Source organism: Podarcis cretensis, assembly GCF_951804945.1.
Source record: "Podarcis cretensis genome assembly, chromosome: 8".
NCBI classification, from domain to species: Eukaryota; Metazoa; Chordata; class Lepidosauria; order Squamata; family Lacertidae; genus Podarcis; species Podarcis cretensis.
Genome location: NC_137177.1, coordinates 68,321,368 through 68,345,717, shown reverse-complemented (window position 1 = coordinate 68,345,717; position 24,350 = coordinate 68,321,368). Strand labels below are relative to the sequence as shown.

General features: G+C 45.5%; 1 protein-coding gene across 1 annotated transcript; it reads left to right on the top strand.

Moving 5' to 3' along the window:
• Positions 1-11,250: 11,250 nt before the first annotated feature.
• UBXN10 (UBX domain protein 10) lies at positions 11,251-23,057 on the top strand. Its single transcript, XM_079987250.1, has 3 exons — positions 11,251-11,549; positions 18,658-18,779; positions 19,573-23,057. Exon 3 carries the CDS (start codon positions 19,588-19,590, stop codon positions 20,479-20,481), a length of 894 nt encoding a protein of 297 aa, XP_079843376.1. The 5' UTR covers positions 11,251-11,549; positions 18,658-18,779; positions 19,573-19,587; the 3' UTR covers positions 20,482-23,057.
• The last annotated feature ends 1,293 nt before the right edge of the window (positions 23,058-24,350 follow it).

Genomic DNA, 24,350 nt, shown 5'->3' with positions numbered 1-24,350 from the left:
GAAGTGAGTTGTCAGGGGTTGGAAGCCAACTAAGCCTTACTCAGAGGAGATGCACTGAAATTACCGGTAACCAACCTACGTTAGTCATGTCCATCCAGATCAATGGGGCTACTCTGAGTAGGACTGCCATTGGCTACAACCCATTGAAACTGGTAGGTTTCACACCAGGCATTGAAGCACTATGATACCACTTTAAACTGCTATGGCTTCCTCCGGATAATTCTGGGAACTGTAGTTTGCTAAGGGTGCCGAGAGTATTTAGGAGACCCCTATTCCCTTCCCAGAGCTATAATTCCCATAATTCCCTGAAGATTGTTAAACCACTCCAGAAATAGTAGCTCTGCGGAGGAGAATGGGATCTCCTAACAACACTCGGGATCCTTAAACTACAGTTCCCAGGATTCTTTGGGGGCAAGCCTTAAAGTGGCACGACACTCTAAATATATATGCAGATGAAGCCCTAGTAAAGACTATTAGTTTCAGTGGATCTGCTGTGAGCATGACTTGGTTGGATTTTCAAACTGAGAGTTTAAAAATCAGCAAAGGTTTGGTTCTGTTCTGGGGAGAAATCTGCCTTTGAGACTCGGAAATGGAATATATGATTTCTGCCCACATTTTGCTGCTGGGGAGGGCTCAGTGCTCAGTTGCAGAGGGCAAGCTCTGCACATGGAAGGTCTCGGATATTGCCAAGGTTGCAGGTTCGATCCCTGTATGGGACAGCTGCATTGCAGAGGGTTGGACTAGATGATCCTCAGGGTCCCTTTCCGACTCTACAATTCTATGATAGACGTGTGTAAAGTTATGCATGGTATAAAGAACGCGGACAGAGAAAAAGTTCCCTCCCTTTCTCAACCACACCAGAACGGGTGGCCATCCAATGAGGCAGAAGGATTCGGGAGAGACAAAAGTACTTCTTTATGCAGCAAGTGGTTAAACTATGGAACTCACTGCCACAGGAGGGAGGGATGGCGGCCAGTTTGGATGGCTTTCAAAGAGGATTGGACAAATTTTTGGAAGATAAAGCTACTAGCCCTGATGGCAATGCTCTCTGCCTATGGTTGGAGGCAATAATGCTTTTGAATTACCAGGCGCTAGAAGCCACAGAGGGCTCAGGTCCTGTTTGCAGGTATCCCACAGGCATCTGCAAGGATAGGAGGCCAGACTAGATGGACCACTGGCCTGATCCAGCAGTCTCTTCTTACGTTCTGCTCATAGGCCTGATCACTGTGAGAAGAGAATGCTGAACTAGATAGGCCTTCTAGTTGAATCAGGCTAAATCACTCTGCGTATGTTCTTAAAGACTCATGCCTGAAACATTGGAGACCTCCTCCCAATTGGTGTAGGGCCACACTGAGCTCTACAGGGCTAATGCACTGCTTGGGATGTTCCCTTGCACCCACAAAGACCCCACTTCAATCCTTAGCATAAATATCGGGTTATAACTAGGGAAGATTCCTGCTTGACACCCTGTAGAGTCAGGCGACTGCCATCCTTTCTCAATCTGATACCTTCCAGATGTTGCTGAATCCCAACTCCATCATTCCTGAAAGTTGATCATGCTGTCTGTTTGCTGATGGAAGGTGAAGTCCAGTAACATCTGGAGTGTACAAGGGTCCTCAGCTCTTATGCGGCCAATATCGAGCTTAATGGGTCGAGGGAATATTCTGGTACGGCAGCTGCTTAAGACTTATATTTTACTGGTGAATTTGGATTGCCTTTTAAAAAAATAAATAAAATCTCCTTCTCCCTTTCGGCTGTCTCAAGACATGTTTGCCTGGGATGGGATTGTGCGTCTTCTTTGTGTGGGGGCGGAATGCAGAACCTGGGGGTGACATCTTCTATTTTTTATGTGGCGAGATCTCTGGAGAGGAGAGAACCTTAGCGAGTCATTATTGAAGAAACTGGAAGTGCAGAAGAATTGTGTGTGTGTGTGTGTGTGTGTGTGTGTACAGGCATAGGTCTGTGACGGAGGCAAAGCATGATAATAACTGCTTTGCAATCTTTGTGCGCAGAAAAGTATGTTTCCCCCGCTCTCTTTTCTATATGCATTGTATTCGGCTGGGGAGGGGGAGGTGATGAGGTCAGAAAGCAATATTACACCTAGAGGCAAACGACTGTCTATTTTTAGCTACTTCCTGTAGCAATTGCTTTTCCAGAAAGATCCACTGAAGGGAGAGGGGTGGAAATGGGGTACAACATCAAATTTGAGTGGTCATGGCAAATGACTTCTTTTCTAATTCGGGCCACATGGCAAGGCAACTCACTCCCGGCAGGGAGGTGATGGGGCCAGCTGGCAATGAATGTTTGACTTCTTTATCTGTTTTTCCTTACTCTCCTGGCTCAAGCAACTCATATGAGCTCCCTACCAAGCTGCTGAGTTGGTACAATGCTCCATCTAATTCAGTATTGTCTACACTGACTGGCAGCAGCTCTCCCAAGTTCCAAGTGGGGATCTCTCCAAGCCTTTACCTGGAGATGCTGGGAACTGAACCTGGGGTGCTCTGCATGGAAAAAGAGTGCTCTAACCACTGAGCTTTGTTTTTCCCCTGCCCAAAGCTTGGTAGATGTTTGGAGTTTTGCTCCCGAAATAGCAAGAATCATGTTATTTCTGTTCTTGGTGATAATGTCTCACGGCAATTGCAAATACAGTGGTCCCTCAGGTTAAGTACTTCATTCGTTCCGGAGGTCCGTTCTTAACCTGAAACTGTTCTTAACCTGAGGTACCACTTTAGCTAATGGGGCCTCCCACTGCTGCTGCCGCACGATTTCTGTTCTCATCCTGAAGCAAAGTTCTTAACCTGAGGTACTATTTCTGGGTTAGCAGAGTCTGTAACCTGAAGCGTATGTAACCTGAAGCATATGTAACCCGAGGTACCACTGTAAGGCTGAAGTGACACCCCCCCCCCCCAGTTCCATTCCTCTATTTTTCCTCAGGGTTGTTCTGTGGAGGAAACACAGGCGCCTTGAGCACTCCTTGCAAGCTGACTGGAAATGTGGAGAAGTGAATATTGGGAAAGTGAGAAACAGAGATGAAATTGACATATCCCTACCCCTGGGTAAGACCTCTGAACTAAGTTGCTGGGTGGGTTGGGAATGGTAATAGTATATCAAGTGGTTCTTTGCACAAAGAAGGTTCTGGATTCCAATGTCTTCAAGTTAAGGTTGCGCTTGGAAAAGCCCCTCTCTTGGGGAGCTGCTGCTTGCTGCCCGTCAACAGTAGACTGCACCTGGCTGGCTGGATCAGGAATTATGTTGGGTGGGAGTCAAAGGTATGGGGGTCCCTGCAGAGGATCCCTGCTTTGGCCACCAGCTTCTCCAGGTATGGCTGGAAAAGACCTTCATCTGCAGCCGTGAAGAGCTGCTTCCAGTCAGTGTGCGCATTATTGAACTAGACTGACCAAGCATCCTCCTCACTATAAGGCAACCTTGTGTTCCTATGATTCAACATTAAACTGAAACTGTACAGAAAGTCAGAAGAATAAGAACTTGAACTGAAAAGACCACCAGGCCTCCTGAGATGTTCAGCTCAGACTTCAGGCCGTTGTGTTATTGCTCCCTCCGCCCTCAAATTGCCACGACTGCTAGTGCCGTCAAGCTGAACAGGTCCTGTCCCACGTGCCACACAGGAGGGTTGGGAAATGTGTTCCAGCCCAAGGGCCACATCCACTCCTAAGCAACTTTCTGGGGGCCGGATGCTGGGGGTGGGCGGAGCCTGAGGCAAAAGTGAGCAGAGCAACAAATGTGAATGTTGACTTTTGTGTAGCGCGTTTTGTGCAGTATTTTTCACCCGCTCTTCGTCCTCCATCCAAATGGCATTATCTGAATTCAAGGACACTTTCCAGCCAGGGAAAAACACTTGAGGGGGAGCAAAGCGGGGACATTTTGGGGAGGGTCCCGGGGTCCAGATAGAGAGCCTTAGAGGGCCGTATTTGACTCCTGCAGGTTCCCCATTGTTAACGGAGAAATCTGAGGGTTCCCTTGGACAAAAAACAAGGACACCAGCCAGGAATACCAGAGCAAAACAGCAGCCAGTAGGCTTGGTCTTTATTGAAGACTGTCGTGACAGGACTCCCACCTGCCACAAGGTGGAACAAGATGGAAGCCCCAAACAAAAGAGCCCCCAAACTTTTATTAGCTGCTAATCTCCATGTTAGGTAAAGGTAAAGGGACCCCTGACCATTAGGTCCAGTCGTGGCCCACTCTGGGGTTGCAGCACTCATCTCGCTTTATTGGCCGAGGGAGCCGGTGTACAGCTTCCGGGTCATGTGGCCAGCATGACTAAGCTGCTTCTGGCGAACCAGAGCAATGCATGGAAACACCGTTTACCTTCCCTCTGGAGCAGTACCTATTTATCTACTTGCACTTTGATGTGCTTTTGAACTGCTAGGAGGGCAGGAGCAGGGACCGAGCAACGGGAGCTCACCGCGTCACGGGGATTCAAACCGCCGACCTTCTGATTGGCAAGTCCTAGGCTCTGTGGTTTAACCAACAGTGCCACCCTTGTCCCTTATCCCAATGTTACACCCCCCAAACGACATCACTAATACATCATAGTTACATCATGAAAGGGGAGGTCTGGTGGCAGTAATCTGAGCATCCTGGACCCTGCCCCATGGTTCCCCTTGCCCTCCACCAAGCACCCATCAAGTGTAACAAAAAAGATATTTACATTTCCCTGTTTCCCAGCCAAGTTAATCACAGCCTTTTGTCTTCATCTGGGTTTGTTATTTCTGGAATGGCTACCTGTCTGGCACTCAGGTATCAGGATGCCAGGGATTTTCACTCAGGCAGAGGGGCTGCTGAGTAGCTGAGCTCACATGTCTATATGAATTTCTGATGCTTCCCCTGTGAGCCAGTACATAGATACATTTATCAGTGAATTCTGGCATTTGGTATCGTGCAGCAAAGGCCCTTTGAATAGATAGGAAGAAACTGTGATGAAGTGTTTTGTGGGGACAAATCACAAAAGTCACAAAAGCGATTGTGCTGGTTTTGGTAGTGGGCTGCATGTGCATGGTATCTGCTGGAGGGGCAACCCCCCCAACTTATACATAAATTCCTGCAACACCATCCTTGTGGGGCTTGACTGGAGAGAGAATCTGAAGAGAGGCTGTGTCCGTGCCACTCTCTTGGTGCCATCCCTCTGACAATGAGGGCTGTGTGTCTCCCCCCTCCAATTAATCCATATCCCCAAGCAGCTGCTGGCTTGATGTGCAACTTGTGACATTGGGTGCCTTTCCTGGTTCTCAAATGAGCTCTGCGAGGGACACTGCTCTCTCTGTTGCTCTGCCGCCCCCCCCCCAACCTTGGGGTGGGGTGTGTGAGCACAGTGCTTGACTGTATTCCCCCCAGATCCATACAAGATTCCTCCTTTCCAGACAAGAAGTTGGCAGTGGGACACCAGGAAAGAGGCACTTGCCTGGCTTTCCAGAGGCCAGGGTTCTTCACGCAGGGTTTCCCCATCCAGTCCCAGCTCCATCACCTGTCACCCTTGGATAGCTGTCAGGCACCAGTGTGTCATAGCATCTTAGAGCTGGAAGGGACCCAAGGGTCATCTAGTCCAACCCCCTGCAATGCAGGAATCTCAGCTAAAGCATCCAGGACAGGTGGCCATCCAACCTCTGCTGAAAAACCTCCAAGGACGGAGAGGCCACTACCTCTCTGTTCCACTGTCAAACAGCTCTTTCTGTCAGAGAATTCTTCCTTCTCATTTCTTGTACAGTGGTACCTTGGGTTAAGAACTTAATTCATTCTGGAGGTCCGTTCTTAACCTGAAACTGTTCTTAACTTGAGGTACCACTTTAGCTAATGGGGCCTCCCGCTGCCACCGTGCTGCCGCCACACAATTTCTGTTCTCATCCTGAAGCAAAGTTCTTACCCCGAGGTACTATTTCTGGGTTAGCGGAGTCTGTAACCTGAAGCGTCTGTAACCCGAGGTACCACTGTAACTTGAAGCCATTGCCTCGAGTCCTAACCTCCAGAGCAGGAGAAAACAAGCATGCTCCCTCTTCCATGTGACAGCCCTTGAGATATCTGAAGATGTGTGGCTATCATATCTCTTCTCAGTCTCCTCTTTTCCAGGCTAAACATACCCAGCTCTTTTAAGTCCTTCCCAAAAGGCTTAGTTTCCAGACGCTTGATCATCTTCATTGCTTTCCTCTGCACACGCTCCAGCTCATCCAAACTACTGGGAAGCTGGGTCTTCCAGCAGCCATTTTAATTTCCCATCATGCCCCCAATGGAGCATTGAGGCCTCTAGTGGTGCCTGCTATTTAAATTTCCCACAGTGCCCTGGAGGAATGATACATCAGTGGGGCATGATGGGAAATTAAACTGGCTGCCCATCACTGCTACCAAGTGAGCATAACTAAGGTGGGAGGGACCCCTAGAGAACATTCAGTCATTCATTAAATATGTCAACAAGTGACTAAATGCATAATTAATAGTAATGTCCAGGGTACAAACTATTCTAGAACTTATCTCCTTGTAAGATAAGAAATGTTCTATTTTGTGAAGCTTTTCTTCACAAATGTTTCAATTTTAATATTTATGTTAATGTGGTTTTTTTTAAAGGATCTTTATTTATCTTTATTTTTGAAAAATATTTGTTCCACCCTTCCATTTTAGAAACAACACTCAATATGACTTTTCCCCCAAAACAATCAAGAGGGAAAACTAATAATCTGTACCGAACACATCTGAAAAATAATAAACAGGGACATGTCGCAAACAGATGACACAATGTTTATCTCGTAGTTGTTAGACTAGGCCTGTGAAGACTCGAGTTCAAATCCCCACGCAGCCATTAATGATTAGGTGATCTCAGGCCAGTCATTGTGTCTTAGTCCAGCTTACCTCACAGAGTTGTTGTGAGGATAAAACATACCAGAGAGGAACAACTAACAGTGCTTTGAGCTCTGATAAGGAAAGGTGGGATACAGATTTTTATTCTTATTCTTTAATTAAATTTATATGCTGCCCTTCATCCAAGGATCATAGGGTGGTTTACAAAATAAAACACAAAAATCTATACCGTAGCGACAAACAAAAACACCTTCCACATTCAGTTTAAAAACCCTCTATTGCAGCATTTAAAGTGGTTACTAAAAACCTCTATTGTAGCACTTAAAGCTCTGCTTAACAATCTTGAGGCGGAGAAGCAACAGCGACAGCAGCAGGAACCAAAGTATGACACATTTCATTTTAGCGAGGTGCTAAATATTTGCACAAATGCAGTGCTTAGGTGTCTATAGTATCATTGCAAGGGAGAAAACCAGAAAAAAATCGGCCTTGTCCCCATGAGCTCCTCGTCCATGCTCACATTGGCCTTGCCCTTTCAGAAGCTGATATATGAGCCAAAGTGTCCCATTGTTTGTGAGAAACTATCCTGCTACCACCTTTTGTTTTTCTTAGCCAGTGATGGAAGTCAGGGCTGTGATTTACATTTGAAGAGAGTGCACAAGCCATAGAGGCCATAAATAACAAAGCAATGCACACCCATTGTCCGCAGAAGAGACTTCCCAACTCATTTTTATTTTATTTTTTTGGTCTTCTACTGTGGGAAAAATGACAGCCAACTGCAGAAAACAACAGACGATCTCTTTATTGAACATTCATCTTGATTTGTTTGCACAAAATTTATGTGGCGGTTATACAACGTCACTGATTATCGACCTCTTTTTTTAAAAAAAAAATATTGGTTTTTTACAAAAAAAATGCCTTCTTAACATGAAATCACAATGCAAAGTTTCAGTTTCTCGCTGATGTACATGTGTTTCTAAATCAAAAAGATATATTCTTAATCATTCGACTCACTGATGTTCTAATTACCTCGGACTTCCCTCCCCTTCCTACTTGGGTCTTTTGGAGTTCTTGGTTGAATGCATGTCATAATAAATCTAAATTGTTGGTTAGCAACTTTTTCACTATTATTTGATATTTCTTGTTACAATAGTTAATCTAAATCAGTCAAAAAATTTAATTCTCAGCAGTGGTCTTTCGGGTATTGTTTGAATATATTCCAATCTTTACTAAATTTTTCTTTTGCTTGGTCCCTTATCTGCCTTGTCAGTTTACACATCTCAGCATATTCCATCAGTTTAATCAGCCAGTCTTTTTTTGCTGGTATCGTCTCACTTTCCCCATTTTGAGCAATCAAAACTCTCGCTGCTGTGGTGGCATGCATAAATAATTTCTTTAAATCTCTTGGAATCTCCCACCTGATTGATTATCGACCATTCATTCTGAGTTGTGTCCACAGAGGTCGCACCACCCAATGTTTCCATTATTCCACACTTTAAAATGCATTTCCCGTTTTCCCACCAGAAAAAATATCTGTGGCTGTCGAGTTTTTTTGCTTTTATGGGGCAGAGAAGCACAGTTGTTGTGCCAGAGCACCAAATCCGCTTTAATTGTGAGACCCAATTTTGCCTATGATTGAATAGCAACTGCAAAATCTGAAAGTGGCCTTGCATCAGTGGACACTTCCCGCCCTCTAGTGGTAAGACTAGAAAAGAAGAAAACCTGGGCTGGATGAGGACTGGTAGTTTTTAAGAGAGTCAAAAGTGGTTTGAGCTGAGAGAAGCCTTGACTTTCGTCCATGGTTGCCTCTAACCCTGTTTTCATTCCCAGAGGTCCATTTCCTTCTGAAGTTCAGGTGCCAGTGGTGGGCAAGGCCGGTGGCAAAAGTAGGTGGGCAATATATGTAAATTTTTACCTTTGCAGCAGTAAGCTAATTTCTACACAAGCTCACACACCTCTTTCTATTCTCCATCCAGGCACACAAACACAAGACTTCATCAGATTTCAAGGGCACATTCTAGGCAGGCTAGAGTACCCAAGGTGAGGCTTGTGGAAAGAGGAGGGTAGCCTGGAGTGGTGCCAAAAGCCAAAGAGAGGGGATTGGAGGTCTGCATTTGCCCCCCCCCCCCCGCATGTCTCTGGTTCTAGTCAAACAGCCGTTGCCATTTTCAAAACTTTCTCAGGAGCAGAAGTAGAGCAGTATGCACGCTAACACTTTTCTTATTTAGATTTCATAGGGCATCACATCACTTTTTTGTTACTGTAATCTTGTGAGCATCCCTGTTAAGTCATTTGGCATTATTATTGTCCATCAAAGCAGATTTATAAGTCTGCAGCCTAATGCTCCCATGGTAGTTTAGCAACCAAGAAAAACAAAAGGCACGCACAGCCACTGGCAATAGAAACTTACCAGCCGTGCAGCCAGGTAACGAGCAATTCGGTGTCAGATTTATCATAAGCAAACTCACGTCAAAGCAATAAAACAAGGCAAAACAATTAAGCTAATACAAGTCGTTTTAGCAACCTTCCAGCAAGATTCATCCCCATAAAACAAAAACAATTCAGTAAATCAGTTATTTTATTTGCAGAAAAGAAAGAAGAATAGTTATTTCAAAGATAAAACATTCAGTGATTACATAAATAAATCTCATGGCAACAACTTCAGCAAAACCAATTCCATAAAACCTGTTTATTCAGCATTCATCTGGATTTGTATGTTTTAATCACACTGAATGATTCAGTATCTTGCTGCTCACTCCTAAAAAGCTGGCTTAGGGATGCGTAATGGGCTGATAAATTGTTATTTTTAAATACAGAGGTATTGCCATCTCCATAATGATTCACAAGGCTCATGAATGTGCTTTCAGCATGCAGCAATTGCTGGGATTAGGAACACATGCAAAGTTTGGGTGATCAGAAACAGGCCAACAGGTCATCAGAAACATTATCAGTTTAAAACACAGCTAGGTTATTCACTTCATCAGTTTGGATCAACTCTACCTTGGGAGAAAGTACATCAAAAATGCACTATTTCATAAGAAACCATGGGCTACATACAGGATAGTTATTGTTATGGGTTTGGGAAGTCAGTCTGGGTCCCTTCCGAACCTGAGGCTGGAATCTGTTGGTGCAGGAAAAAATAATTATAGGTATAAAAAGGAGAATTGCCTGGATGCCAAGATCCAGGTTTGGGGCAAGGACTCTTTGGTGACAGAACCCCAGCAGAAATATATAGGGTATTAGCCACAATCCATATTGTTGCACATACTCCAATCTCTGAATGGCAAGGCACTTCCAGGGTTCTTGCATTTACCCAGGTTTGGTTTCCTTGGAATGAAGGTCAGTGGAGACTGTGGTGTCTTTAAGATATATGGATTTATTTACACAGAGCATATACAACCAGAGCGTAGGCTGGAGGGGCTCATAGCATTAACATCCCAACAGATCTTGCTAACATGGTGTGTACACAGCTTCTCAAATGAGCAGCAGGAGCACACCAGATGCATTGTAAAGAGGTTGTGCTCAGATGCTGAGCTCAGGTTGTGGCGAAATAAAACCAGCCCATGAAACATCACCACAAATGTGACAAGCTGTTTACACACACCTGCAAACAAATGTACACACTGCCAGCGGCTGCAGGTGTTTAATGAGTGATTTTTACCTGCTGGGTTTTCTGTAACAAGGGGGAAATCTGGACTAAACGGATTGAAACAGCCCTGCAGTGTTGCTCAGTGCTATTATGCCCACCAAGCTCCAGACTAAGGCAGGTGGGTTGAGCTTTTCTTCGGGGAATTATAGCGACAGAACCACCTAAACTGTATAGAAACTTATTTATGTACGCTATTACAGTGGCAAAAATGTTACATGCCCCAAAATGGAAAGAAGCAGAAGTCCCAGCAAATGAAGAATGGATACAAAAACTTATGGAATATGCAGAAACGGTGAAACGTACCAGAAGAATAAGAAATCAAGATAACAATTTTTAAATAAAAGAATGGAAATGGTTTATTGAATATTTACAGATAAATTGTAAACAGATAAGAACCTTAGCAGGATTATTGTAATAACCTGCAGCTTCATAAGAGTATATATTTAAAAGGAGATGAATAAATGAGCAAATTAAGTTAATTTGGATACGGAGAATATATTAAATTAAAAGAAAAAGGGGGAAGGAAGAAAAGCTTCGAAATGTCAAAATGATTGTAAAATTAGTGAAATGTATAAACTTGAAAAGTATAAATAATTATTTCAAGAGAAAACTGGAGCACAACACCCCTGCAATGTAGTCCACGTTCTTCATTTACTACTTTCGCGAGTGAGCATCCATATAATAGGCCACTGCTAATATTGCAGGTGCTGTTATCTCCAAAGAAAATTCCCTTTAAATTGACCCTCAGCTCCTGCTCACAGCCTCCATCGCCCCTCTCCTCTTTCCCTGTCTCTTGGTTTATTCCAGAGTTCTTCCTCTGTTTACCACGGAGGTGACGAAGGCTAGAGCGACGCGACTCCGCGCCCATAGAAAACCATGTCCTAAAACTGGCCCTCGCCCACCCACCTAGCTTATACCCGCTTCGGCCTCTCTAGGACGTTCTTCAGTCGTGTATGGAGAGGCTGCGCTTTGTTCCGGTCAAGGCCGGAAGTAGGCTACTGGCGGGCGTTGCCGTGGAAACGCGGCGCTGTTTACCATCGAGGAGGACCGGACCTGCGGCGAGGGAGCGAGAAGGGCTGCTGGATGGAGCCGCTGCGAGGTGAGAGGGCGGGCGAAGGCCTGGCGTGGGGCTCCCCTTGCCTTACCTGACGCGACCGGGTCGGGCCCCGCCCCCCGCCCTTTCTCGCTTCGGGAGCGGGGGGCCTCGGCCTCCTACGGGAGGAGCCCCACAACAGGCCTCCTCCCTATCGCTAGGTGGTGGGAGAGACCGAGCATGCGCGCGTATGAGATACTTGGTTACATGACACCAGCCTTTGCCAACTCGGGGCCCTCTTGGAAGTTTTGGACTACAACTCCCATCTGCGCTGGTGAGCGCTGTGGTCCAAAAGTTCTTCCGGGAGGTTACCGGGTTGGCAAAGGCTGAGTGGCGAACGTGCATAGAAACTCACGCACACACGGTATTAGGGCAGTTGCACGCCTTACATTTAAAAGCGCATGACTTTACCTTGGAGAATATCGGGAAAGGTAGTTTCCCCAGTACAGAACTACAGTTCTCAGCACCCTCTAGCAAACTACAGTTCCCAGGATTCTTTCAGGGAAGTCACGTGCTTTAAATGTGAGTTGCGTGTGCTTTTAAAAGTATGGCATGGATTTGGTCTTATACTTATTTGGCCCGTTCTCATCTGTGGATTTAAAAATATCTTAAGTTGCTCACTTAGTAAATCATGTTTACATTTTCACTTTTCTTTTTTGCTCAGTTTTCATTGGTCACATTTTTTTCCTGATATAGTGTAGGATTTTCCTTGTGTGTATGTGTGTGTGTTTGTAGTTTTTATGTGCCATGTTTGTTTTGATGCTGAATTTTATTTATTTTGCAACATTTATATATTGCTTCATTGAAATTAAGCCTAAAAACAATGCTCTGTTTAGTTGCTAGTTACATTGCATAGAATGTGGCAGCTTTTCTGGAAGGTTGTTTGTATTTGTGTTTATTTACTGTGGTGTGCCATATGTATGTGAGCCTCCTGTTCTAATGGCTGTGTTGTTTGGGATTGTTCTACTGTATATTTTAATGTTTGTTTATCTGGTTTTATGTATGTGTATTTAAAATATAACGTGAGTATATTTTTATCAAAATATTTTTATTCTGCACTTTATTTTCCAGTAACAGGGCCTCCAACATGGCCAACAACTATCCACTTAAAACCATGCAAAAACAGCACACAATAAAATGGTATTATTAGCATAATGGAAAAGTGTCAGCATCAGGAAGGACAGGGAATGAAAGAGTGGGATTAAGTATTTAGGCCAAAGGGGCCCAATGGCTCAGATATGTTTTTCAGAGGGCATGAAAGTGTCATTAGTGATGGGGCCAGCTGGGGCCGAGAACTCTGAAGCTCAGGCACCCACCCAATAGAGAAGCCCCTGACACCCTTCTACCTACTCATCAACTACAAGCTGGATGGTGCTGGGGCATGGATTGGGGCCTCTGCCAAAGATCTGAGTGGGAAGAAGTGATCCTTCAAGTATGCTGGTCAAAAACTGGGTAGTGCTTTGCAGTTATAATCAGCATTTTTAATTGGAGATGTAAACAAACCGGGAGATAGTAAAATGGTGCAACAGTGAAGTCACATAGAGAGTGTTGGACTAATCCAGTTTAGCTGTGTCAATGGCAAGTGGATCAGCCTTCTCCAGGAAGAGCACAGCTGGCATACCAGCCAACACTGCAAAATGCATTCCTGGCCAAGCTGCCGTTTGGGTGATGAAGAGCAGTGTTGGGTCTAGGAGAACTTTCAAGAGGTGAACCTGTTTTTTTCAAGGATAGTGACCAAAACAGGCAATTCACCTAATCCCCAGACGGTTCTTGCTGACCAGCAGCACTTTCAAGGTGGTATATAGAAGTATTTCAATTAAACTATACACACACACACACACACACACACACTAGCAGGAAACGTATAAAAACCCCAAACCTGTCACAGATTGTTGAGAGCACCAATACACATTTTTACCTAGAAGAGCCAAAAATGTTTTTTTATTTGATGCTGGTTGAATAGGGAATTCCATAGATGAGGTGCCAATGCTAAAAAGGCCACACCACTGGTAGCCACCGTCTCCTCCATGGCAGGCAAAAAGGGAAGGTAAATAGAGCAAGGCATCAGATGAGGACCTTAACAGGGAATCTGTGACCTTCTCCGGATGCTGCTGGACTTCAGTTCCTTTCATACATCACCATTGGCTATGCTGGCTGGGCCTGATGGGAGCTGGAGTCTAGTAACATCTGGAAGGACACAAGTTCCCCACCTCTGGATTAGTTGCTCAGTGGCCAGAAGTTCCTTTTAGCATGAGCGACAACTATGGCCATTCCTGAACTGGAAGAGCATGACTACAGTAGTTCAGGCACTGGTGACTTCAAGATTGGATTACTGTAATGTACTCTGTAGGGTTTCACTTGCACTTTATCTGGAAACTGCAGCTAGTGCAGAAAGTTGCCGCACGGTTGCTGACAGGAATGAGACCCTGTCAGCATATAACACCTCTGCTCAGAGATCTGCACCAGAGATCTGCACTGGCTGCACATTTGCTACTGGTCGGAATTCAGTGTGTATACTGTTAGTATATAAATCCCATAACAACTTGGGACCAGTTTACTTGAAGGGATTGCTTTCCCCCTATATGCTCACTCGGCTGCTTCAGTCTGTGGAACTGGCTCTTACTAGTGCCCCATAATACCTGTTCTGCACCTGTAAGAAATCATTCTTTTTGCTGGCAGCACATTTGAAGCTGCCTGCCTATTGACATCAGGCAGGTGCCTTCCCTGTATTGTGCTTAAAACATTTCTGTTTAGGAAAGCCTATCCACACATGCAGAAGTTATGTGTATTCTTTCTCCTTTTAGCTACTGTTGATTTAAATTAATCTTTTGAGTCCTTTACATACTTGCTTTAACAGTTTTTACGAAGCATTTTAACATACCGGTAACCATTTAGAGGTTTGGGGTTTCTTTTACATTCAAGTGGTATATAAATGTTGTCGAATGAATAGGTTTAAAAGTCTGCCTCACATTCGTTTTGAAACAGCAAATATTTGTTTATAAAGGTCGAACTGAGATGGTATTCAGATGGATTCTAGGAGTGTAGAACTGAATGGGAGAACTCACTTTTAATCCTCATCTGTATGCTCTTTTCTTTTGGACTGAGATTAGATGTAGCTTGGACTCCTGTTTGTACGTGTTTTCTCCATGACATGGCACATAAAACGCTTTGTATTAATTGTGCTGCCTTGGTGTTTATATCTGTTGCTTGGCATATCAAGCTTAATACACAAACACACCTACTCTTTTTACTCTACATCCCCACTCCAAGACAGCAGTAGATGATTGTCTTGGTGAGCCTGGCCTCTGTGGCCAGCTGGTGGTTCCTACACCTTTCATTGTAACCCAAGTCAATGCGCCCTTTCCCCTATTATATATAGCTGGCAGATGTGGGTGCATGCTGTGCCATTGTCAGTTGGAACAAGGCAGCAGCAGTGCCCCAGACTTGGCCACAAGAGCGGAGTTCATCATTTGCTACAGAATCTTTCCCCATTTTGTGGATGTGAGAAAACAAGAAGGCATAAGGTGAAAAAGAGCTTTGTTTTCTTTGTCCAGTTTTGTGAAAGCAGCAGGATTGGCAATTACTCTTTGGACTAACAGTTTTTGGGGTGAACTTGAGATGCTCTGGATGGTAAGGCAGCTTCAAAATAGGTTTAATTTCAAAGGGCTGTAGCTATCTAAGTTCTAATCAGAGTAGATCCATTGAAAGTGATTGACCTAAGTTATTCAAGTCCATTATTTTCAGTGGTTGCGCTCTGAGTAGATACGATACAACCCAAAATGTGTACGCATATTCAACTTGTATATCCTGCCTGCTGCTTTGGAAGTTCAAGGCAGTTTGTGAAAAGTCAATTTTAAAACTTTTAAATGTCATACACAGTAAAAAGAAATTAATAAATAAAAACTGTTAAATTAGCATTAAAAATAGCCTGAAGTAGCATTTCATGAAAATTAGTGTTTATTAAAAGGCTGAGCCATTATTTAAGGTCTTAGCTGAAGCTCTGTTAAGAGGACACTAGGGCCACAGCCCTGGAGATGTCTTCTTCAAAGGCAGCTGATATTTAGAGACAGTGAAGGGCTGTAAATTTGAATGGCCCTCATCTCAGATTTGTTGTTTTCAGGATGCGTACCCAAAATTTGGGGAGAGCACTTTTCCTTGAAGGTTTCTGCTGGTGACTAGGAAGCCTACATGATCAGTCTCCTTCTGACTCCAAAGAGCTGTTTCCTACCTTTCAAAACCCTGCAATCCCTATCCCCAGCATGCATCACAAAACACTTTCATTCCCAAGTTTCCCTCCAGACTCAGATCCATAATGGAAATCCTCTACTCTGACTGCCATCTTTTAAGGAGGTACATACCAGAATTCTGGTAATGTATTGGGGAGGAGCACAAACTGTATCACTCTGTGATACAGTCTCTTTAGGTGGGGAACCTCAGGCCCAAGGGCCAGATGTGCCCACTCAGTCCTTTTGATTTGGCCCTTGGGAGTCTCCCCAAGCCACACACACCCTCCCCTGCCACACCTCTCACTGCCACTACTTTGCAGCCTCCATGAGTGTTTTTGTCTGACTGGAATGTGTCCTTGAAGTCTGGCAATGTTTTTTGATGGCCTGGATGGATGATCGTGTGAGGGGTGTGTGAGTCTGTGTTGAAATTAGCCACCTGGACAAAGGTGAAATTCACATGCCTCAATTTGCCTACTTTTCCTCTGGCTCTGCCCAGTGCTGGCATCCTGCCCCCAGAAGTTTGCCTAGAAGGGAATGTGTTTCTCAGGCTGACAAAGGTTTTCCTATTCCTGATTTAGAGAGGTCCTTATCTCTCTCAGTGTTTTTTGCCAGAAGGAATAAAAAAGAAAAACAACTCTTCTCTCAGCTTGCTTTTCAATTGACATCTCAAAGTGCCTTGACTTTTAAGGTGGGAGTATTTGTATTGCTGGTTTCCCTTGTAAGCTTGCACTGAATGTGGTGCTTAAAGTGTTCTCTTGTATATTTATGCGGTTATGGTATATTTTTAATTTAGTTTAGCATTGCTGTGAGTGTTGTTTGGAAAGTTGTCTAAATAGATGTAAATAAACAGATGGGCACAAATTGTGCTGCTGTTAATGTATAAAGGGAAGAAATGTGTCTCCCCTGCTGGGGATGTCCATCCCTGTAGTTCGACAACCGTTAACTTTTGTGCTTTAAAAAAAAAAATGCCTCCACTACACTTATTCTTTGGTTGTAGAGCAGCAACCTTTAGTCAGGTAAAACCTTTTAAAATTGTCTTAAGAAGCATTCCTCTTGAATTATTTTTAACATAAGCATTACAGGTAGCAGACGCCCCCTTCCATCTCACACAGGAGGAAGACAGTACCTTTTGGGAGTGACACATCGATGTATCATTTAAGCAACACCTGGTTCCTTGATTTAAACACACAAGTGTCTCTTTTTCTTCACAACCTTTGTTTTAGATATGCAAATTTGATGCGTCAGTTTTTAAACTATATCTACATGTCACCTTCCTACCCAAGTATTCAAGGTGGTTTAAAATGTTAAAGAATGCTCAGGAAACATAAAACAGAAGAAATCACATACAGTATTTTTCGCCCTATAGGACGCACTTTTCCCCCTCCAAAAATGAAGGGGAAATGTGTGTGCATCCTATGGGGCGAATGCAGGCTTTCGCTGAAGCCTGGAGAGTGAGAGGCGTTAGGGTTAGGGTTAGGGACCCCTCTCGCTCTCCGCGCTTCAGGAAGCTATCCGCAAGCCTTGGGAGCCCGACGAGAGTGCCCGCCGGGCTCGCAAGTCTTGCGGGCAGCAACCTGCAGCCCAAAGCACGGGGCGCACTCCGGAGCATGCCCCGTGCTTCGCGCAAATGTCCGCAAGCCTTGTCTTGCCGGCAACAGCCTGTTCTGGGGGCTGGGGACGGGGGAAGCTCGGGCTTCCCCCACCCCCAGCCCCGCAAGCAAGCTCCGGGAGCAATGGCGAGGTTGCACAACCTCGTCATCGCTCTCAGACCCGTTCTGGGGGCTGGGGTCGGGGGAAGCTCAGGCTTCCCCTGCCCCCAGCCCCGCAAGCCCCGAGGCTAAAAACGAAGCCAGGACAGCGAGCGGGATCCATTCCGCTCGCTGTCATGGCTTCTTTGCTCTTTGGGGCTTGGGGGGGGGTAATTTTTTTTCTTTATTCCCCCCCCCCCAAAAAAAAATAAGTGCCTCCTATGGGCCGGTGTGCCCTATAGGGCGAAAAATACGATAATAGGAAACGGCATGGACATAGCCAGGATTTTTTTGGGGGGCAGGCCTTTTGTTGGGGGGCAGAACCTCAGTTTGCTATGTATTTTTATTGATTTTGAGTTGCCCTTCCCTGCCTCTCCGCCCCCCTTGTCTACACCCATGGGAAAGGGGGAAGAGGTGGTGAGGGAAGAGGATTAGCAGCAAATTCAATGTACCAACTCTTTTAAAAAAATTAGTTTTTATTAAAGATTTTCTTGTGTTACAGAACAAACAAACAAGGAAAAGTACATATAGCATCTTCACTTTCAATTCACAGAGACTTTGTGATGTGCAGTGGAATTGCATAAAAGTCCAGGAGGCTGCTAAGCTGCTGGGGTCTCTCGCTCTAATGCAGTCATGAGGAATAATGTCAATCAAGAGGGAGGTGGCACTTTTCTTTTCCTTGCTTAAGCCAGAATGTCAAAATTCAGCCTGGCGTTAGGCATGTTTATGGCCTGTGATCTCACTGGGTGTAATGCTGAGCTGGACTGCATGCAGCCACTCTGTCTTTGTAGATGGGTCAAAGTATTCTTTGGGCTCTCAGCCACCAACAGCAACAGCTGATGGAATGAGGGCTAGGTACAGAGGGCACTCCCCCCAGCCCAACATCTGCCTTCGGCTGCCTTCAGTGTGCATTAAGAATCTGTACCTGTTTTTCATTGCAGAGACCCTCTATTTTTAAGAGGTTTAATTCAATAAAAGCTATACCTATTGGGTTTCTGCCTGTTGTGAGCTTCTAGAAGTATGGGGCCCTGCTGGAAATGGGCAGCTCCAATACTTGCCTTGGCCTCTAGAGGACGATTAACAGATTTCTCACAGAGAGAAATGTCATCTCCGCCCTTCTTTTCTCTTGCTTGGTTTCAGGGTTGAAAATCTGCAACTCCCTGGAGGTGCAGGCGGAGATCCTCTCAGACTGACTGGCCTGTTTGATCCTCTGGAGCTTTTGAGCCGTCAGTCCTTTTGAGCCGATGGAGCATCTTCTGCATGTGAGTGTTTTGGTTTGCTTTTGAACTTTTCCCAAACATGACCTTCAACGACAAAGCTTTAACTGGCTCCTGAAATATCCTGGGATGCCTTTGCTGATGTCTTTTAATTCTGAGGTGTTCTGGCCCTGAGGCAGCTGCAGAATAAACCTGATGTCAATCTATGCACAACATAAGCCTTTCAGTTTCCTTTTTTCGTAACCTATTTGCTTGCAAAGTTGAGCAGGCATAATAGGGCTGCAGAAACAAGCACACAGCAAGGCAGCACTACACTTAGGTGCCATCATAATGCCTGCCTGGGCAAAGTCTTGTCCCCTGGACCTTCCACATGACAGTGGCTGTCATGTTCAAGCAGTCTTCACTAAAATATTCTAGCATTCTGTTCCCACAGTGCCCAGCCAGGGAAGCCCACGGGGTGGACGGGAGAGCCACAACCCTTTTGCTTCTATTCCAAGTCAGCCTCCTGAAACTAATGCCTGAATAAGTGTAACTGACATAATTTCCCCCTTTACCCTTCCTCATGTCACATTCAGGGCTCCCGGGTTTTGGGAAGGAGGTGCCAGGAGAACACTTAGGGAGCTAGCCTAGTTCCCCTAGTCCACTGACTGCACTCCACTGGAGGAGTTGATAGATTAGTGCTGTCCTTCCGGTGTAAAGTGGCAGGCTCATATGAATTCCTGTCAGCCCAGCCCAAAGCCTAATTCAGCTGGGCTGAAAAGTGGTCTGTTGCAGGAAGTGAAAGCAGGTTGCTGCAAGCCGGGTGGTGCCTGGCCCTTTCTGACTTTTGTTTCCCCAGGTCTCCTGAAAAGCAATGGCTGCTGCCTCGCACCTGAACATCTCATCCTCTGAACGGAAGACCTCCTTTGGCATTGCGAAGCCTCCCATCTGGCAGCCACACTCCCTCAGCATGCATGTCACCCGGCCAAAATCTGCAAAGGGACGCACGAGATCCAACTTGAATTACTCCCACAGCATAGAAGCCTACTCCTACCAGGTGCCATCGTCTCCTCAGCCATTAGCTCCCTGCGAAGATGCTGCAAGTGGCCGAAAGACCTTGTCGACCCAGCAGCTGTACCAACCTGTTCAGGTGTTCCCTGCTGAAATCCCAGATCTCCTCCAGCAGGTGCCTATGAGAACTTCCTCCTCCTTAAACAAGTACAGAGTGCTCCCATCCATCAGCAGGAAAGAACTGCGGAAGGGTGCCGTGGAGATGATGTCTGAGCAGGCTGGTCAGCTCCAAGGGAGTCCCCAACCAGAAGAGAAAGAGCAAGGCTTCAAAGAGCTCCTTCCCCTGGTGGGGAAAGCCTCCACCGATATCATGGCAAAACACAAAGGGGGCGGTGGAGAATACGCTCAGAATCCACCTCCTCTTCTGGAGACAAAGCCCCGAAGTAAAACAAGGGAAGGGGCCCATCCCGTGCTGAATTTGGAAGAGCCCAGCGAGAAGGAGCCGAGGTTGCTTCTCGCCATCAGGTCTCCTTCAGGTCACAGATTTGAGCATCACTTCAGGCCGACGGACAGCTTGAAAACCGTCCTTACAGTGGCGGAGAAAAAGAACTCGGTCGTGTACAGACGCTGCAGCATTGAAACAGTGGAAGTGCCTCGGAGGACCTTCGCAGACCTCACCAAGTCCTTGCAAGAGTGCGAGATCCCTCACAAGTCAGTGTTGTGTATCCTGCAGGAGTCGCAAGAGGGGGAGCTGTAAGCGTCCAGAGCCTGTTCTTTGCATTAAATGCCATTGGAGAGTGGATCTCTAGATCCAGCTGACGCCTTTTCTCTGGTGTAGCACTCCCCCCCCGCCCCGCCCACAAGCGCTTTCCTGTGCAGGACCATTTTGTTTCTTAAGCTTTGCATTGAAGCTTTGCATTGAAAACCCCACCCACCTCCTCTCCCAGCTTCCCATATTCCCCATTGCATTTTGTAGGTTTGCTGAGTTGTTTTCAAAATGGCCTGTTCTCCAGGGAAGTCTTACAATCCCGATTCCTTTATTCCAGTGGAAGGGATTGGTTTGTGATATTTGTTTGGCTCCAGGAATAGATCCTTTCCCCACACCAATGTGAGTTTTAAGATGAGTGGACGGGGAAAGATGGATATAAATAGCTGGCCCCCCAGGAATGTCTCTTGCACAAATTCCATTTAACGATGTTGTCATCCGTTTGCAAAACTTCTTTTCAGCAGGGGTTGTGCAGGAGAAGGTTCTGGTGATTGTGACCAATTCTTCTCTCCACCCTGCCCCTCCCCCAAGTTCTTCCAGTCAAGATCCAAATAGTTTTTTGCTTTGATGGAAGTGCAACTGACCCCAACACTTGCTCTCTCTTGTCCATGGAAAAAGCCAAGATTTATGACAGCTGCATTAGTTCAGCCTACCAGAGTTTGTTGTTGTATTGTTAATCAGATGTTCCTTTCACAAGATTATGGCACAAATTAGACTGGAAAGATCCCATCTAAGTGGGCTTACCCAGTGCAAATTTGAATGTTGAGTGTTGTTTGGTAACAGGTAACAGAACCTTTGCTTTTTTGAAACAAAAATGAGTTAATTGCAAACGTGTGTCGATTTCAGTATTCTGTTATCAATCGAGTTTTGCTTGGGGATGAGCAAGGGGCTTTTCCTGAAAGCTGCTTTCTCATTTTTGTTTTTTTAATGAATCTTAACCTGTTTGTGTTTATCAAAATGCCATTTATATTCTTTTTAAAAAATCTGTGTTTGAATGTTTTTAAAAAAGTTTTCTGTTCACGTGCAGGATTTGAAATCTTAGTATTATTGAGATTGGGGTGGGTTAAGCTCTAAGTACACAGCTTGCCAAAACATTCTGCTTCCGAGTCTTAATTCCTCTTTATCCAATCTCACTTTTGCCTTGCCGAGATGGCCAAATGAACCATGGAGGTTGGTAGGAAATTGACCTTCGCTTTGATGGCAGCTGCTAAAAGTTAGGCCAGGGCCTACGTCACTTGGACACAAATGAGGATTGGACTGAGTGGGGCAGACATTCCTCACCTCTTTGCTCTAACACAAGAACAGCCAGCTTGGGGCCTTCCAGTTGCTGCTGGACTCCAGTTCCCATCATCCCTGACTATTGGCCTTGCTGGCTGGGGCTGATGAAAGGTGGAATTCTGCAGCACCTATAGGGCCACATCCGTGGCCATCTCTGCTCTCACATCTTTACAGGCGAGACTAGTAGAGTGCCCAGCCTTGCTTCAGTTACAGCTACTGGGTTTCTCTCTTTGCAGAGGCCTGGGTCCTTTGGGAAACAGAGATGCCTACAACAGCAAGGTGGAATGAGGTGATGTGTCAGTACCCCAAAGTGTGACACCTATGGCAGAAAGAGGTGAAAGAATGCAGGGCATCCTGGGCCATCAGCATAAGACACCTGGGTGACAGGCAGCAATGCCATCTCTGGACAAGATATTAGCCTGCAGGCACAAGGCAAGGCCTGATCCCGAGAGCCCACATCCACCTTCATGTAGCAGGGTCAAGAATGATGGGGAAAACTTCATGTTCTACCTAGCAGAGAGTGCTACCTATAGTCCAGAGAGACAAGGAAGAGTGTTGTATGAGCAGCCTGGTTTGCTCCAAGTTTGCTTGACCAGCAGCACCATGGGTGTGGGGCACAAATGTGTTTTCTTCACCCAAGGGGAGCGGTGGCAGTGGTCTTGCTTAGAAGTCATTCCAGCTTAGGGTCAGTTTCCACATGGCATAGGTTCAAGCGGTGAAGCTTCCCTTGGACTGCATCATTTGCCTCCCCATGCACTCAGTAAATCATCTCTGGGAGGCTACTGGTCTAATTCCCAATTCCATCTTTGTCTCGTAGGAGAGTATTGTCAAACCCTGTCCCCAGCCTGAGAAGGCAGTCCAGAAAGACTTCACCACTTGATTCTGCTCCATATATGAAACTGTCACCTACATGACAGCACTATTCCATATATTGGCAGATAACCTCCGGGCTGCGTGAACAAATGCTGACTTTGGTTTCTGATTTTGGAGCGGGGGAGTCCTCTCAGGGTAGAGGGGAGCCAAATGTTTTCAGAATTACAGCTGCAAGGACCATTGAAATGGGCCTGGAATCTTGATGGCCTGAAAGCTTGTCTCCCCCATGGGAACAGTAGAAAAAGAAAAACCTGGAAAATGTCAAGGCTTAAAGCAATGGAACAGTTTCCTGGATGGAGGGTGGGAAAGTACGCTTTTTGCACTTCAGTATAATTTGAATATATGTTGTGTGTGCTGTTAGATACAATAAATATATTCTGGGTGTACTGGACTAGTTCTGTCCAGGCAAGTGTTCATTTTGAGTGCCTAATTTTTTAGTGCTGCAATATTAACAATTTGGAACACACACACATGCGCTACTTGGGTGGGTAACTGAGCAGGCACCAAAGGTCCCCACCCCACTTTTACAGTTTCTATCCCACTTTCCTTCTTGACAGAAGGTCAAGGTGGCTAATGGTAAGCACATTGGACCAGCTCAAGAGGTGTCTTCATCAAAGACCTGATTCTTAACAGCGACCATCCCAATACCCCTGATCACAAAGGTAACAGCCATCTTTACCTGTCTTGTCAAACAAAGGAGGTTGTTTTCAGTTTTAGCCCTACTCAAGAAGAGATACATTGACATTGATGGGACAGTTGGATCCTGCCCAGCATATCTAATGCATCCTGTTAGTGCAAGGATTTCAATTTGCACAATCGAAATCTGCTCTGTGGTTTCCCATTTGGGGAGGACACAGGGCCCATATGGGGAGAGCAGGAATGTCCATTGCACAAATTGAAATCCTTGCACTGATGGAACCAAGTTAGTTGGGTACCACCCATTGGTTTCAATAGTAGAATTAACTTGGAGACAACTCCTTGTACTTAGGTGGCATGCTGAACCCCGTTTTCCATTACTTCTGCTCTCTCCCCTTAACTCTGATGGTCTCCAGAACTATCAGTTAGTTCTTATGTTTTCCAAAAAAGTAGTAGTAAACAACTATGGCTGATGTAGCCAGGAATCTTGTTTTGTACCCACCACAGTCTAATCTAGCAGGGTCTAATCTATTTCATTCTTCTACAGAAAGTCAGATCATTGGTCAGTCTAGCTCAGGGGTCGGCAACCTTTTTCAGCCATGGGCCAGTCCACCATCCCTCAGACCATTTGGTGGGCTGGACTATATTTTGGAAAAAAATATGAACAAATTCATATGCCCCATAAATAACCCTTTTAAATAAAAGGGCACATTCTACTCATGTAAAAACACGCTGATTCCCGGATCGTCCGCGGGCCGGATTGAGAAGGCGATTGGGCCGCATCTGGCCCCTGGGCCTTAGGTTGCCTACCCCTGGTCTAGCTCATTATTGTCTACACTGACAATAAACCTTAAGATGTATACAAACTACAGCCTTTAAGACTTAAACATGAGACCCACGTCATCTTGCCCAGTTTGCTCAACATCCCTCCTTAAGTACAGTCCTGGGATAATTTTTTTTTAACTGTTATTTTACAATGTTTTAGTTGGCTTCCAAAAGCCATGCGGCAATGAAATTCCTTGCCTTGATGCTTTCCTTACCGCCCCCCACTCCCCGCTCCCAGTCCAGTGCTG